Below are 16,393 nucleotides of genomic sequence, written 5' to 3' on the forward strand. Positions count from 1 at the left end.
TACCGGTGAATGACATCCGGGTGACCGAGCGATTTATGCGTACGAGGAAGTTCGGTAACTATGTTGGACGGAGACAACGGAGTCAGCGGTTGCGGACCAAGGATGTAGCTTCGGTTAAAGTCTTGTGGAGGAGTAAGAATGTTGAGGAAGCGACTTGGGAAGTGGAAGAGGCAATGAAGACGGAGTACCCGCATTTGTTCCCGGTAGTACAGGAGGTTCAGTCTGAGGCATTATCGCCCCCAGGTATTATTTCATTTCAGTTGTCGTGATTGGTCGTGTGAGGCCATGACATTGTTTGTTATAGTATATGGCCCTCTGTGGCATTATTTTGAGTTATTACGTGCAGGGTGGATTGGTATAAGTACAGGGGAAACTCTGCCGAAATTTTTATAACCCAGGATTGTTCGAACATTTGAGGACGAATGTTCCTAAGGGGGGAAAGATGTTACACCCCTCGTGTTCATAGTGGTAGAACCTATGGTTTCCTAATCGGGTATGCCCTTAGAATAGGACCCCAGGCCGAGTTTGGAGGTAGAAAATGTCTTACCCCGTGTACGCAGGTACCAACGGATATTCAGAAATTTATAGAGTTAGAAGTTGAATGAATCGAATCGACGCGATCTGAACTGAATCAGAAAAATCTGCAGGACACCAGTCATCGTCGACGGGTCGTCGACATGGTCGACGATCCCGCAGCCATGCATCTGCAGGCGTAGGTCAACGGAGCAAGTCGACAGACCGTCGACATGTCGACGGGCAGTCGACCAGCTCGTCGAACCGGATTGTTCGAACATTTATGAGTAATCCTTCTGTTCATGGGTCCAGTCTTATGTAGCCGGATTCATTCATACGGTTTATTCATGCATACGTTCATTATATATTTATGTACATTGACCCGCTGACTAGAAAGGCGTTATATACGCGCGCATGTCGGGCGTTATATACGCGAATATTAGATATATGTAAAGTATAAGAAGAGATATATGCGTTATATGCATTACTATGATGATGATATTGATTATGGCCGCATAGGAGCCAATATGATATGACAAGATGCCATAGGCTTACAAAGCGTTATATACGCGCATACATCGTGCGTTATATACGCGCGCATATAGATGCACGACCATCGTTAATAGGTATGAGCATGCATGTGTATGTGCCCACGTAGGCATTGTCGATTCTGTGATTTATGTGATTTAGGCGGATACTAGTTCATACAAGTTGGAGTCGGTCATTTCGATTTATGAGTTCGAATCTTATCAAGATTCTTATGTTTATATGTTGTTCTTATGCTCACATACTTGGTACATTATCGTCACCGACTCCCCGTTGCTCGGGGGGCTACATTCATGCCCACGGGGAGACGAACGAATAGTCGGCTCGGCGGGACCTACACATCGCGATGGTCGGTGCACGCTCCATTTAATTCGGAGTTACAGTCAGTTTTGGTATGCCCCTTTTTGGATGTGTACATATGGGTATGACGGGGCCTGTCCCCGTCCTTCACGCTTTTATTCCGGAGAGGTACGAGACGGTTGTATGTAGTAGTCAGATGATGTAGCCTTGTCGGCTTCTATTCTTTTGTGTACAGTATATGTAGTAGCTTATCTGGTTTGCACTGTTCGTCCACCTGTTGTGTATATATATGTTGATTGTACAGAGTTCTGATGTTTCCTTCTTATGAGATTAGTTTATGCCATTTATGGGCCTTTAATGTTTAGTATGTTTCATATAAGTGTTTAGGGGTATTTGGTCGCTAGAGGTCAGACTCCCGTCACGGCTCATCGGTTTGGGTCGTGATAACTATCCTAAGGGGGGGAAGAATGTTACATCTCGGATATTTTCGGACTTGTTGCCTTGTGGATATGCTAATATGAGCTTGAGGTGACTATGAGACCCTTACGAGATTAAGGAAGGTATTAGATAGCTTAGAGTGCATATCATAAGAGTTTGAAGTTATATGAATATATGAGCCTAAGTCCGTTGAGGGAAGTGAAAATGTAAGTTGCGTTCAGAAAGGTTTCCGCTATAATTGAGCTAATGTTTATTTAGAAATATCTTGAGGGGCTGTTATAGGACCTATTGTATGGTTAATGAAGTGTTATATAAGTTCCAAGAAGGTTCCACGAGGATTGGAAGTCAAACGAGCCGACGAGAATGAAAATTGAAATTTTCCAGTTGTACGGACCGTATAAATTATATGGACCGTATAAATTATACGGCCCGTATAATGGTCCGTAGGTTTTCTCCAGAGAAGGGTGTGGCCTGGTGGTATTAGACGGCCTGATTATACGGCCCGTATAATAGGCCGTATAAATTGGGTCGGGTCAAATTTTTTAGTTTATAACATGGACGACCCTTGCTCATTTTCATTTCCCACATTCTTCCAAGCTCTCCAAAAACTCCAAAACCCTTCTCTAAGCATATTACACCCAAACCCAAGAGATTTCAAAGATCAAATAGCAAGAATCAAGTGTTCATGTGTTAGAAGGTTCCCTAGGGTTGGTAGATTTCAAGAAATACTTGGGCATTGTAGCTAGGGTTTTTGCACAAGTTGATAGCTTCTCCAAAGCTTGTTTCTATGGGATAAAAAATTTAGTTTCCATTCTTATTTCATGTTAATGAGGATGTTTGGTTGTAGCAAAACTTGGGTAGAAGAAGAAAGTAGAAAATGAAGTCTAAATGTAGCTTTTATGATGTTTATGAGTAGTAAACTATATTGAGTCATGATTCTTAGTATGATATGGATATAATCATGGTATGGAAGGTAATAATGGTGATGAAGAAGCGTTATATGAAAATGTGTTAAAATGGGTGTGGAGTTATTGGTATAAGTTGAGCACACGGATAGATTTTAAAGGTTTAATGGAATGTGATTGCTTGATTATGATATTATGAGTGTATTATGGATGTTATTGTGGTTGTTGGGAGTTGTTTTGTAAAATGGTGGAAGTTGACGAAATAGGGGAAATCTTTGCCCAATTTTCATTAGATCATGAATTATTCTAGTTTGAATTTAAGAGTATCATTAAAGCTTAATCATAGTATGAATCCTTCTAAATGTAGATTATTCAAGCTTGACGGTGAACGTTAAATAGTTAAGAAGACGAAAAGAGGTAAGGCTAACCCTTCTTTCAATAAGGCATGGTTCCTTGGCTATATGTATACATATCCTTTCATGAGTTCTATAATGTCCTCCAAGTGATTCTATCTCTGAAGCTACTAAAGCTCACGATCCTCGATACTTTCATGATTTCATTGTACCCCTTATATGATAGTTGATCCTCCAAGGATAGACGTAACGAAAACGATGATGCTAATGATGTTGATGATACTTATGGGCTCTTATGTATACGTGTCTAAGTATGTATGACTATTATGTAACACTGAGCTTATATGGCCAGGTATGATACCTATTGCGCGCACACCACTGCAGTTGGGTACGAACAACACTGAGCCTTGATAGGGCCAGGTATGTATACTCACCGAGCCTTGTTATGGTCGGGTATGATATGTATATGGTATGGCTATGGGTAAAAGTATGAATATGAATATGAATACGAATACGATTATATATGTATGTATGTACACGAGTAAGCATTAGAAATGGAAGATCACTATAAAAGACAAGTAAGTAGATACGATGAAGGCCACTAGAGGTACAAATGACTATTACCTCCCGATTCTCCCATCTTATGTTATTTCTCGCGTTGTCTATTACTCTCTCACTATGATGTTGATTATGCTTACATACTCGTACGTTATTCGTCGACGTCCTTTTGTTTGTGGACGTTGCGTCATGCCCTTGGTGGACGGGGAGACAAACTGATCCATAGATTTCTTATTCGGTAATTGCGTAGGGAGCTCCATTTCATCGGAGCTACGGCTTTTGGGTATTATTCTTTTGTGTACGTACGTATGGGCATGGCGGGGTCCGTCCCTCATACTATGTCACCTACTCTTCTTCGTAGGCTCGTGAGGCGATTGTGTATGTTTAGATGTCTTGTAGCCTTATACGCTCATATTTTGTATATCATTTTGATAGCCTCGTCGGCTTGTGTATATGGATATGGGCATTGTTATTGACGATGATATAAATGTATTGTTGCCCTTGAGATTAGCACTATTGATGTATGCAAATTATGAGTAAGCCATGTGGCTCACCTAGATGTGAATGAAAATGTACGATAAGAGTGCGTGTGGAGTTGTGCGACCGGTACTGTCATGCCCCCCTCCGGTTGGGTCGTGACATTCATTATTGATCTCTTTCTGCTTTTTGAATGAGCCAAACTTTTATACACCAATAAGTGTAAATAGAATTTTTAACACTCACATCAGCTTAAAGATAATTATATAAAAAATATCAATGAAAAATGAAATTGGTAACTCGAAAAATAAGATAAATCTACGACAGGTTTAAATAAAAATCAAATTATAAGTTAAATTCTTTTTGAATTAATATTAAAAAGAGGCAAGGGAAAAAATGAAAAGGAGGAGAAAAAGCATAACGTCAAAGTACTCGCCAAAAGAAAAGAAAAAAAACCATAACTTCAGAATTAGGACAGAAAAGGTGGAGTACGAGCTAGGATAGTATAGAATTGGCTTCTAATGGTTGGTTAAGGAATTTCGTTTTGAAAGAAAAAAGAGTGTACTGGTGAATTGGACCTATTTCAGGAAGAAATTTTCTTGTATGATATGATGTGGAGCTTTCCTTTATAACTTTTGACAGAGATGGTTGAGCCAAAAAAGAAAAAGCTTTTTTCTTTTCCTCCTTTGCCCTTTATGGTATGCTAGGATAGGACAATGTGTGTGGGTCATATAGCAGGTCCTTCAGGACATAATTAGTGAAAGTTTTTTTGTTTCATTGTTTGCTGCTATCGCCTTTCTATTTAAGTAACCTAAAGTTTGCTAGGGTGTTTGTTCTTATTTAGAAAAAGTTTTTGAAAAAATGCATCTTGACAATTTTTTAAAATAAATATTGGGAACACTCATAAACCCTATTGAAAGCAAAAATAGCCACACACATGATTTTCCTTTTTGTAGTAAAACTTTTCCACACACAAAAAAGGTAGATAAAGATAACCTTCCCCAAAAAAATTATTCTTAAAAGTAGTCTAAATGAAAGTAGAGTATATTGTGTTTCGGTTAAAGTGAGTAAAAAAGTGTAGATGAATTTGGAGTTTTTGAAGACTTTATGTAATTTAAAAGCACATTTTCCATAACAAAATATTCTATTAAAAGAAAAATCTACGTACTTGCTACTTTTTTGGGGAAAGCAGACACAATTTGAACTTTAAAGCAGAAAATTATAAGTTGTTAAATTCGATCAATATATGTAGTTATGTAAGTGGATTGAAAGGTTAAAATTGAATACTTGTAAATTGCTTGTATCAGATGTATGGAAAAGAATCAAAGATACAAAATTCAGATAATAGAGGTGCTCTTTAATTATAGGCGATTTTTTGGTGATCAGCTGAACTTTGATAGAAGATTTTGGAATGGTGCTTTTGTTTTCTTTTCCTTTTTGAGTACTAGTACGTCGTTCTAATTTTATTTTTTAATCGGTATCTTAATACAGCTTGTATAGTATAATGAACCTACTAGCTTAATTGACAATTGTTGTGTTATTATGACGAACTTTAAGCTCATCTTTTCATAAAAAAGCGTAGGAATCATATCATAATGATTTTTGATTTGATACCGCTTTGTGATGCAAAACTGAGTGGCTTTACTAAAAGCAATGACATAACCTTTTATTCCTTGTCTTGTTATTTTTGTCTTCAAATCCATCCAATTCAATTGTACTGCCACATCCACATTAATTCCCATCATGCAACTCGTAACTTTTTTTCATCTTTAGTTACGATTTTACAGTGTTTTACTATCAACGTAATTCACAAATGGTCCCACGTTAATCACTTGTAATATTTGAAAGCAACATGAACTTCGCCTCCTTTTTTTTTTCCTGGTTTTTTTGTGTGTAGTTCAAAAAGGAATAACGAATATGCAGCTGATTAGAGTTGCTGTAAGTCATTGGAAGGTGAACAACATGACAGTTGATACTGCATTTTGAATTTCATAGTTTCTTAGGGCCGGGGTGGTTTGGTTGGGTGTATAAGAATAGTACTGAATATGCTATATTAGTAATAATCGGATTTAGTATTAGATATGCTGGTATTATTTCTTATTCACTGTTTGGTTGGTGTACTAACGGTAGTTCTGTTTTTAACCATGCTTATCCATGTATTAATAACCCTTGTATTGCTAATATCATTGTTTGCTATGTATAACTAATACATGTATTAAGGTGCCTAACCAATACATGTATTTGTTATACATAGGTTGAAAAACACACTAAATAATGAATTAATAATACAAAGCTAATACATATATGTATTATTTTCTCTAACACATTCTACCAAACGAACCCTTTATTAGTAAACTATTTCAAAAGGATTTTGATTTGGCGTCAGGGCAGACGTAGGTAGGGGTGTTCAAATGAGACCGAAAAACCGATCCGAGCCGGTAAACCGAATCAAACCGACTTGATAAACCGAAAACCGGCTTGGTTTGACTTGATTTGGTTTTAAATTTTAAAAAACCGATAACATTTGGTTTGGTTTGGTGTTAAACCAAAAAAACCCGAACCAAACCCGAACCAAACCGATACAAACATACATATATATATTAAGTCCAATACAAATTCAAATAATTAGTAAAAAAAGTGTAGCCCATTTAAGTTTAAGGTAAAATAAAAAGAAATTTGCTAAAGGTAAAATATAATTTCTCCCTTATTCGTTTACGGTTCCCTCATTTACATGACATACGAATTACTACTAATAAGCTAGCATTTTATAAAGTAATAAATTAAAGGGAAGAAAACGACACAATTGGAATTTAAAAAGATTTGGTAGATGACTTTGTCTTCTGTTTATCATTTTTGTTTTAACTTTTGTGCTTTCTTCTCAATGCTTCATAAACACGATGAATCCGGATAACAAAAATTTCGGAAGGCTGCGTAATATCAAAAGGCTATATAGGGAGGTAACTACAAGCATGAAAAGTAAATGTTATGCGTCTATAATTCCTATACCCATAGCCATAGCCCATAGGCCTATACCTAGATAAAGTTAATGAATTAATTAAGAAGATTCTTAGATTTGAATGGATTCTTGTCAAGCGTATTTAGTTACCATTTGATTCAAAGGTTCTTGTATTAATACATTCTTAAAATCCGAAAAAAAACCGCAAAAAACCGAACCAAACCGATAAAACCGACAAAACCGAAACCGATAGAATTTATACTTTAATGGTTTGGTTTGGTTTGACTATTAGAAAAAACCGACTTAATTGGTTTGGTTTGGTTTTAACCAAAAACCGAGTCAAACCGGACCATGAACACCCCTAGACGTAGGCTTGAATACATGTGTTCAAAATTTGTGTTAACAATTTCACTTAATATATATAAAATTAATTTCAAAATTCAGTTGCTGGCACTTGAAATTGTTGTTCGATCTAAAACTCATATAATTCAAATTCTAAATTAGCCGCCTCTGCTAATCTGCTTGAGATGTTTAATCAAGATATAAGTAATATAATATACGTCTGGACATAACGGTTAAATAAGACCATGAGATGGGACTAACCCCAAGAAGATTGAGGAAAGCAACTTAATATGAATTGTTTATTCAGATATGCTACTAGTAATTACAGTAGAAAAAGCAGCTACTTCTACAATACGTATCATCACTTCAGTACCCCATGTGTACCCCTCTAATTACCCCACTTAACTTTGGCCTTTCCAAGTACAAGGAGTCCAACTTTGAGAAAATTGGTCCCCAGCCCCTTAAACCAATGGCATCTCGTCACGTGAATATCCCATGTGACATTAGTCAGACCCTGTTCTCTTTATTTCTTTTTTCCTTTTTTTTTCCTTCAAACTGTAATATCATGCACCAATTCTTTCATAATGTCACGTTCAATCTCACACACTATACTTTCCACTTCTTCTTCTAAAAAACCACTTCCAATTCCAATCTCTGATTTTTGCATATCATTGTCAATCAACGCATCAATATCTTCAAGAACTTGACAATTAGCCTTAGGAAAACTTCGTATTCTCATGCACAACATGTCAATCAGTTCCTTCCCATGCATTAATTGACCACGTTTCAGGAACTTACCACATGGTTTCAAGATTTCAACAAGGAGCTCATCCACAAGTTGGAAAATCAACTTTCTGTTGCACCTCAGGGTTAAAGTGGAAGTGGTAAAAAGTTCGAAGTAGTGAAAAATAGAGGGGTCAAGTGGGTGAGAAGTGGAATACCATTTGGCTAAGGACAGTGGAGTACTTTTGTCGATACCCGTACGTTTCAGTATTCTCTGTATGTACTGAAATTCGGCTCCAATACTACATTCACCGGAAATGATAGTATTAGCACCGTTACATCTGTCTTGGAGGGTGGATATGAGTTTGTACGAATGGCTCGAATTACTAGATAACGTCTGTGTGCTCCTTTTCGATGCTATTGTATCTGATTCCTCTGATGACTCTGACTGTCGCACAAAACATAAAAAATGTCATCACCAAATTTATTCCTGATTGAAAAATACAAAGATTTACCTATCCAATTAATTAAGTTTGAAATTGCAAACCCAGAAAAGTTAACACTATGGTCAACTTACTTAATTCAAGATATATACACAATTTTCAAACTTTTACATACGTATTTAAAAGCTACTCCCTCCAGTCTATTTTAGTTGTCGTGTCTTAGTGTTGCACTTTCCTTAGGAAAACTATTAATGATAATTTTTTTTTTTTTTAGTATTATACCGTTATTTTTATCTTTAATAAGTGATAAATGCTTATAAAAACAAGGTTGATCTAATCTAAACAATAATAACATTATGTGTATGTAGTCTTCACATTTAGGTTTTCTATGCTAACTAATCAATATTTATTACTTTCAAGAATATTTCATATTAAGGGTAAATTTGAAAAAATACTTAATATATCTTTACATTTTCTAAAATGATAATTATTTTTAGCAAGCATGACAACAAAAATGGACTGAAGGGAGTAAAGTGGTACAAGTCACAGTAGCAAATAATTTAAAAATATTTGGAAAAATCTTGCTCATAGATTTTTTTTTTTTTTTGAAATATCCAAATATTAATAATGTCATGTAAAATGGAAGGGAGGGAGTACTTGATATTGAGAAATAAGATTTGTGTTAGTACCTGCTTAATGAGTAACTTGGTGGGTGGAGGAGAAGGGTCTTTCCTTAATGGCAAAATGGTTGGAACAGTACTGGTGGTGTTAACAAGTTGATTTGACAATGGAATTTTCTTGCACTTCTTGTCCCCAAAGTTTGCTTTATTTGTTGCTGCTGCTGAACGAACGAATGGCTCTTCTTTCTTGCTCCTAATAGCATCACAAGCTTGTGGTGGCTTCTTAGGAACAACTTTCTCAACTTTTCTCTTTTGAATAGTAGTACTATTCTGTTGCACTTGCTCTTTTGGTGAAGTTTGAGGTTTAGGCTTAGTGACTATTTTAGCTGGTAATGTTGTATTCTCTGCAAGTGGAGATAATGGTGAAAATCTTGGAGAATGAGAAGTAGTTTGACTTTTTGCAACACATGAGCTGACTGGTTGATGTTTAGTACTACTATTCTTGGGCTCCAAGAATCTGAACCTAGGTGAGCAAGAAGGAGTTGCCTGCTTGCTTGGGATAAAATCATCATGATCTCCATGTGATTTTTTCTTTGGTTTAAGCAAGACAACTTGATCATATTTAGCAGCTAATAGGTCATCTTTTCTTCTGAAACTAGTACTACCAGTACTAGTATTGGTAATGTCATGACCAACTTTCCTGCTGACACTTTCTTTAACTTGCTTCACAATCTGCCTAGCATAATACCCTGGACTTCTTATTTGGTTTTCATTTTCTTGATCATGATAACTTCTCCTCCTAGTACTACTCCTCGCCATTTTCCTACCGACACTGGCATTACTAGAAGAATCTGAAAAATCGAATACGTCACCCATGTTCTCTTTATTAATCTGAAGAGATAACCTGTGATGATGTTGATGCTGATGATGATGATGTTCCACATCTGACCTCCTGGCTAAAGATATTCTTGGTGTCTCAGGGAGTGACAGTGTACCTGTGATGTAATTAGTATCACTACTTTCAAAGTTACTGAATCTTCTGTTTTTACTACTGTTTGAGTACTGGTGATTATTAACCACATTCTTTGAATGTGACTTGGTATTGCAAGTAGTGGAAATTGAAATACGAGGAGAGTTATTTTCAGGGAGTAGATCAAGGCCCATTAGTCTAGCTACTAGTGTTGGAGTCTTGGTCCCCGCTGGTGAGCTACTGCTACATTCTGACGATATATCATGATCTGTCCTTGTTCTTGTGGTGGATGTTGATACGCGGGGTGATCTTGAATCACAGCTTGTTCTGATTTGAATAACCACCTGAAATATACATTCACAAGCAAAATCAGTGGCCCTTCTTCTTATTAAAATAAATATTCAAAATTATTCAACTTTCAAAGAACATGAACACTAACCCCCCACCCCGCAACAGACCCCCAACAAACAAAAACAATTAAGTATATCTTCTCTCTCTAAAACGTTGGGAAGTGAAAAGGTTATTATAATATTAGTGACAAGATTATGAAGTGTAACGGTTACAATTAGACTGACCGGGATATTCAAATTTTGGTCGTCTATTTTCATGGTTGATGATGACGACAAGGAACTTGACACAGATTTACGTTCCACAACAGGCTCATCTAGTTCCAAACTGTTTCTTGGTGCTTCAACTCCTGCATTTATCAACAAGCTAAAATAAGTCAAAACTCCCACATAGCCAAAAAAATAAAATAAAAAATAAACTAGAGAAAGAACCAATTTTAAAATTTACATGTCATACATACATATTAAAGCATGAATATTCTAGAAACAAAATTTCTGGCTAGTGATTTTGTTGAGAGTTACCTTTGAGGAAAGAAGGTTCTTGGTCTTGTTGAATGAAAGAAGTATGATGATGAGGCTTCAAAGAACGAGATTGTTGGTTCAAAGCCAGTTGTAGATGTGGTAAATCAAAGATTTGGAAACACATGCAACCACCAGGCTGAGTAGCTTCTTCATTATTGAGTACTTCTTCTCCTCTTGATTTTGTGGTATTATACTGAGTATGTTGTCTTTGTTGTGCTTCTTCTTCTTTTGTTCGTCTTCCTTTCTGGCTGGATCTTTTACTAGTACCACTGCCACTGCTACCCCAGTACAACCACTCGTTGCCCATTGTCTCTGATTTTTAATTCTCTGTATAAAGCTGAATGCACAAGAACAACAGGAAATTTTTCAAAAAGATAAATCAAGAATGAAATAATGACACAAGTAGTAGTACTAGTCTTGCTTTAGCATTATAACGAGTAGTCATTATTGAAGACCCAGAAGTACTGAGTGCCAAAAATATAGGAGTATAGTGCTTTCACAAGTGGAAGCGAAAAATGCGGATACAATATGGAAGGGATGATTTCAGTATACCTTTTGATTTTGCTGAAGAAAAATTTGCTTTTATCTGTCTTATATTTGTCCTCCACTCTCTTTTTATCTTAAGAGGAGGGGCTTACAGTGTGTCACTCACTCCCAAGCAAGAAATAGGCAGACCAAAGACCAGAAAACTAACTCTTATCTAGTGTCTCTCTCACTACTACTCTTGGGAATAGAAATTTGAAGAGATGACAATATGAATAAGGCTTTCTATCTCTCTATGTTTTTGGTATAACGAGGCAAATATAATGGCCACTATTCTTCCCTTTGTGGGGTTTTAAATACGAGGTCATGTGGTTTATTGGGGATCTGCAATATCTAATCTAATATAAGTCCCTCTTCCTTCCCTGTTTTTTTGAATCATGACGTACGTTCTTTATTCCCTCCTCTTTTTTGATTCTCTTTCTCTAACCATGGTTAAACACTCTCTACCCCTACCTGGTTTGTGACCCTCCTTTTCAAGTTTTATTAAATGATATATTAATGGGGCAGAAAGTAGAAAAGAATCTTTCACTGAGAGGGGAAGCTGGAATTTTTATTTTATAAGTTCTGAATTTTTGGAACCATAACTTCAATTTGCTGATAAGTAGGTTCTAACTTTAATATATGTACATATTTAATGGATTTGTTAGTACAAATACACTATTTAAGTTATTGGATTTGGTCGAACACATATATAGGTTTCTAGTCCCCTGCCACCACCTCAATTTTGAAAGGTATGGAGCTCATCAAGTGAACTGAGTTTCAACCCATATATAATAACCCATATATAATAAGTGCATAGTAATTTTTATTTTGGTTTTTTTCACCGGTGTTCGGTATTCCCGTTAGGGTCACGATTAATTTGGACCCGAGTCGCGTGAGGCTTATTTAAGGAGAAAATATTTCCTAACAAAATTTTTTAATACCCAAGCCCCGAATGTTCTAAACATCTAATTCAAAGTGGAGCGATTTTATCCATCCCACCATAACCCTTATTAGTGGTAGATAGTTATTTTAGGATAATTACTTACTCGAGATGAGTAGCGGGAATTTCGTCTATGATTTGTAATATATAATTTTTTAGGTTACTATGTGACACATACTATAAAAAGTTACCTATTATATTGTAGCTTGTCATTTTTATCTAATGAGGTAAAAAGTATCTACACTATCAATTTACAAATTTAAACCCTTTATAGCTCATTTATTGTTCTACTCTGAGTTTTCTTTTCTTTGAATAGTAATCCAAACCTTAAATAGACAAAGGATGATATTCGTCTACTTGGCGTGGTTTTCGAGTACTAAGCGGAACAGTGACGTGCTATAAAATTGCCAGTATAGCAAGTCCGCACTGTTCTTGTCAGGATATTCAACAAAATAAAATAAAATTTTTATCCCTGAGATTTAAAATTGAATGGCTACACTTCCTGAAAATATTTACCAATATATCTTCCAAAAAGTTACATAAACAGAAAAAAGAGAACGGCCTACTTATCTCCCTTGGTATTTAATGTGATACATATTCTATACTGGTGAATTCTCGCGAAACGTTTCGCGGGTATCTTAATAAATTTAAAAATAATTTTTCATAAATTACGTTGAGATAAATGAGGTAATTTTTTTTGTTTAAACCCGAACTTTTTTCCTTGTTAACAAATTTATATAATTATAAGATGCAACGCCATTGAAAACAATCAGAAAGAAAGGTATACAAATAATGATCTTTTTGGGTTGGTTGTGCCAAGTCCAGAAGGAAAATACAACTTCATAAAAGATGAGATAAAATAGTTGAAAGCGGTAACCCTCTTATATTTCTGAAATTTAAGTAGTATTCTCTTTAATTACACACAAATAAATGATGTTAAGCTTACAACTTCATAAAAGATGAGATAAAATAGTTGAAAGCGGTAACCCTCTTATATTTCTGAAATCTAAGTAGTATTCTCTTTAATTACACACAAATAAATGATGTTAAGCTTAATATTGATCTCAATTATATGTAATTAAAATTAGAATATTGGAGCACCTAAATGACTATGCTACCACACATAATTCTATATGATACAATATAGCTATTGTAAAAAAATGACTTTCTTTTTAGCTGAACTTCTAAACTTGCAGAGATGAATAATGCATGGAACACATTAAAAGTTGAGGAACTTGATCTTCTTTCTTCATGTTTGTCAATTGCCATGTAGATCCAGTTTCAAATATTTTGTAGTTGTTGTTATGCAATTCTGCGTTCACCTCTTCTCATATAGAATTAAATATGAATGAACTGCAAGAAGACAAAGAGTTAGAAAACATGTAAATTTTATCTTTTTTCACTTGGATTTTGAAAGTTATTGTGTGTAAACACCTTAAATAGGGAAAGAGGACCTTCTGATCATTCATATTCCTAAACGTCTTCCTCATTTAGCATTTTTTAAACATAGCGCAATTAATCATAATTAAGAGAGTTAAGAAGTGACTTTAACATACACATATATGAATGGGGGAAATAGAAAAACGCCAAAAAAATGAAGGAAAAAAATAATTCTTCTTGGCCAGAGAGGGAAAAAGATCTATTACAATAGCTATTTTTCGCAAATATTGAAAAAAGAAAGTTCATAAATCAGTAATATTATAGCAATTTCTAAATAAGCTAAAGAGTATTATAAAGAGCATGAAGGAGAACAAAAACAGCAACCTACCTTGTATCAAATGTCATGTTCAATGAAGTAGCGAAGACTTGGCGCAAGAGACAAGCGTAATTTTTTTTTTTTTTTTTTTTTTTTTTTTTTTTTTTTTTGTGTGTGGAGCACCTAAATTGAGAATTTTGAAGGTAAAAGTGTAAAATCTAAGGAAAACGAAAAATCAAAATCCTGATCAATAAATGTGCCATATCATCTTCTCAAAAACATCACTTATTTCTTATAAAAAATAGTTAGGACGTTCATGCCAACAATAAGATAAATAGAAAATATGGGGAAAAAACTGAAAAAAAAGATGAAAAAGATAATTGTATTTTTTAGCCAAAGAAAAGTGTCATGTCACTCTCTTTTGCCTAGCTTTATAATATATATGGATATAGATGGTAGTAGATTTTGCTAGGAATTTTTAGCTTGTCAATCAAAATTATCTAGCAACAAAGTCTATGTATTTTAATTTTCATATATTAAGGAGTATAAATATAAAAATTCTAGACTAAACTAAAAGGTATGATGACCATTCTTAACAACTTTGTGTCACGAATAAACTGAAAAAGAAGATCAACAATAGAAGTTCTATAACATAATAATTTAAAAGGGTGAAAAAAATTAAACATTCTAAAAGATATTCGTATAATAAAAGTACCAAGACACTCACTCACTTGCTAAAATAAATCACTTCCTTCTCCATCAACATTTTTTTCATTTTGTGCTTTTGATCTCCTCATCCATTCTACAATATTCTCCATTTATTGGAATGCTAATACCATGTTGGTTTGATTAAAAAAAAAAGAAGATAAATAGAATCCTTGGCCATAGAGAGGTGTCACGTAGAATTGTCTATTCCTAGCTTTGTATTATATATAGATATAAATATAGATATAGATTTTCATATATTAGAAAGTATAAATATAAAAATTCTAGACTAAACTAAAAGGTATGATGACCCTTCTCAACAATTTTGTGCCACGAACAAACTGAAAAGAAGATCAACAATAGAGGTTCTAAAACATAATAATTTAAAGGGTGAAAAAAATTAAACATTATAAAAGATATTCATATAACAAAAGTACCAAGACACTCACTCACTTGCTAAAATAAATATTTGAGTACCCGACATGGGAACAGTTCCTTCTCCATCAAAATTTTCTTCATTTTGTGCTTTTGATCTCTCTTCAGTTTTACAATTTCGTGCTTTTGATCTCCTCATCCATTCTACAACGAACAAACTGAAAAAGAAGATCAACAATAAAAGTTCTATAACATAATAATTTAAAGGGTGAAAAAAATTAAGCATTATAAAAGATATTCATATAATAAAAGTACCAAGACACTCACTCACTTATTAAAATAAATATTTGAGTACCTGACTTGGGAACAATTCCTTCTCCATCAACATTTTCTTCATTTTGTGCTTTTGATCTCTCTTCAGTTCTACAATTTTGTGCTTTTGATCTCGTCATCCATTCTACAACGAACAAACTGAAAAAGAAGATCAACAATAGAAGTCCTATAACATAATAATTTCTAAAAGACATTCATATGTAAAAGTACCAAGACACTCACTCACTTGCTAAAGTAAATAATTAAGTACTTGACATGAGAATAGTTCCTTTTCCATCAATTTTCTTCATTTTGTGCTTTTGATCTCCTCCTTAGTTCTACAATTTTGTGCTTTTGATCTCCTTATCTATTCTACAATACTCTCCATTTATTGGAATGAAAATACAATGTTGGTGTGATTTTAATTAGGTGTCATAACTTGTACATTAAATTAGGAATTATAAAATTAATTACTAATACTAATTAAGAGTAGAAGTTATTGCATGGGTGAAAATCGCGCCTAACACGTGGACCAACATGTAGTTGACACGTGTTAGTTAAATACAATGACGTAGAAAGATCTGATGGTAATGCCGAGCACAACATTTATGAAGATGTAGCTGACACCGACGACATGGTCAACGAAGAGAATATCAATTGGAACAACATACGAGACCCTCTTGATTACGCATTAAATAGAGTTAATGCAGTAACGGCGAAACGGTTTCTGACAGCCAGAATCAAGGAATTAAATAACAATCATTAATTCAGCAATTAATGTTGGCCGTTACATACACACAACGGGAAAGGCACCAGATAGGACCAGA

At 34.8% G+C, this 16,393-nt stretch overlaps 1 protein-coding gene across 2 annotated transcripts; it reads right to left on the reverse strand.

Annotated features, from left to right (window-relative positions):
* Nucleotides 1-7,662: 7,662 nt before the first annotated feature.
* On the reverse strand, nucleotides 7,663-11,906 carry LOC132056622 (uncharacterized). 2 transcript variants are annotated; one of them, XM_059448902.1, is made up of 5 exons: nucleotides 11,566-11,906; nucleotides 11,014-11,340; nucleotides 10,720-10,841; nucleotides 9,244-10,488; nucleotides 7,663-8,559 (listed from the first exon to the last, which is right to left on the reverse strand). In XM_059448902.1, the coding sequence occupies exons 2-5, from the start codon at nucleotides 11,318-11,320 to the stop codon at nucleotides 7,939-7,941; spliced, it is 2,295 nt and encodes a 764-aa protein (XP_059304885.1). In that variant the 5' UTR covers nucleotides 11,321-11,340; nucleotides 11,566-11,906; the 3' UTR covers nucleotides 7,663-7,938. The 2 variants fall into 2 exon arrangements, with proteins under 2 accessions (XP_059304885.1, XP_059304884.1); XM_059448901.1 differs by having other exon boundaries at nucleotides 11,014-11,350.
* Nucleotides 11,907-16,393: the final 4,487 nt, after the last annotated feature.

This window comes from Lycium ferocissimum, chromosome 5, assembly GCF_029784015.1.
Source record: "Lycium ferocissimum isolate CSIRO_LF1 chromosome 5, AGI_CSIRO_Lferr_CH_V1, whole genome shotgun sequence".
NCBI lineage: Eukaryota > Viridiplantae > Streptophyta > Magnoliopsida > Solanales > Solanaceae > Lycium > Lycium ferocissimum.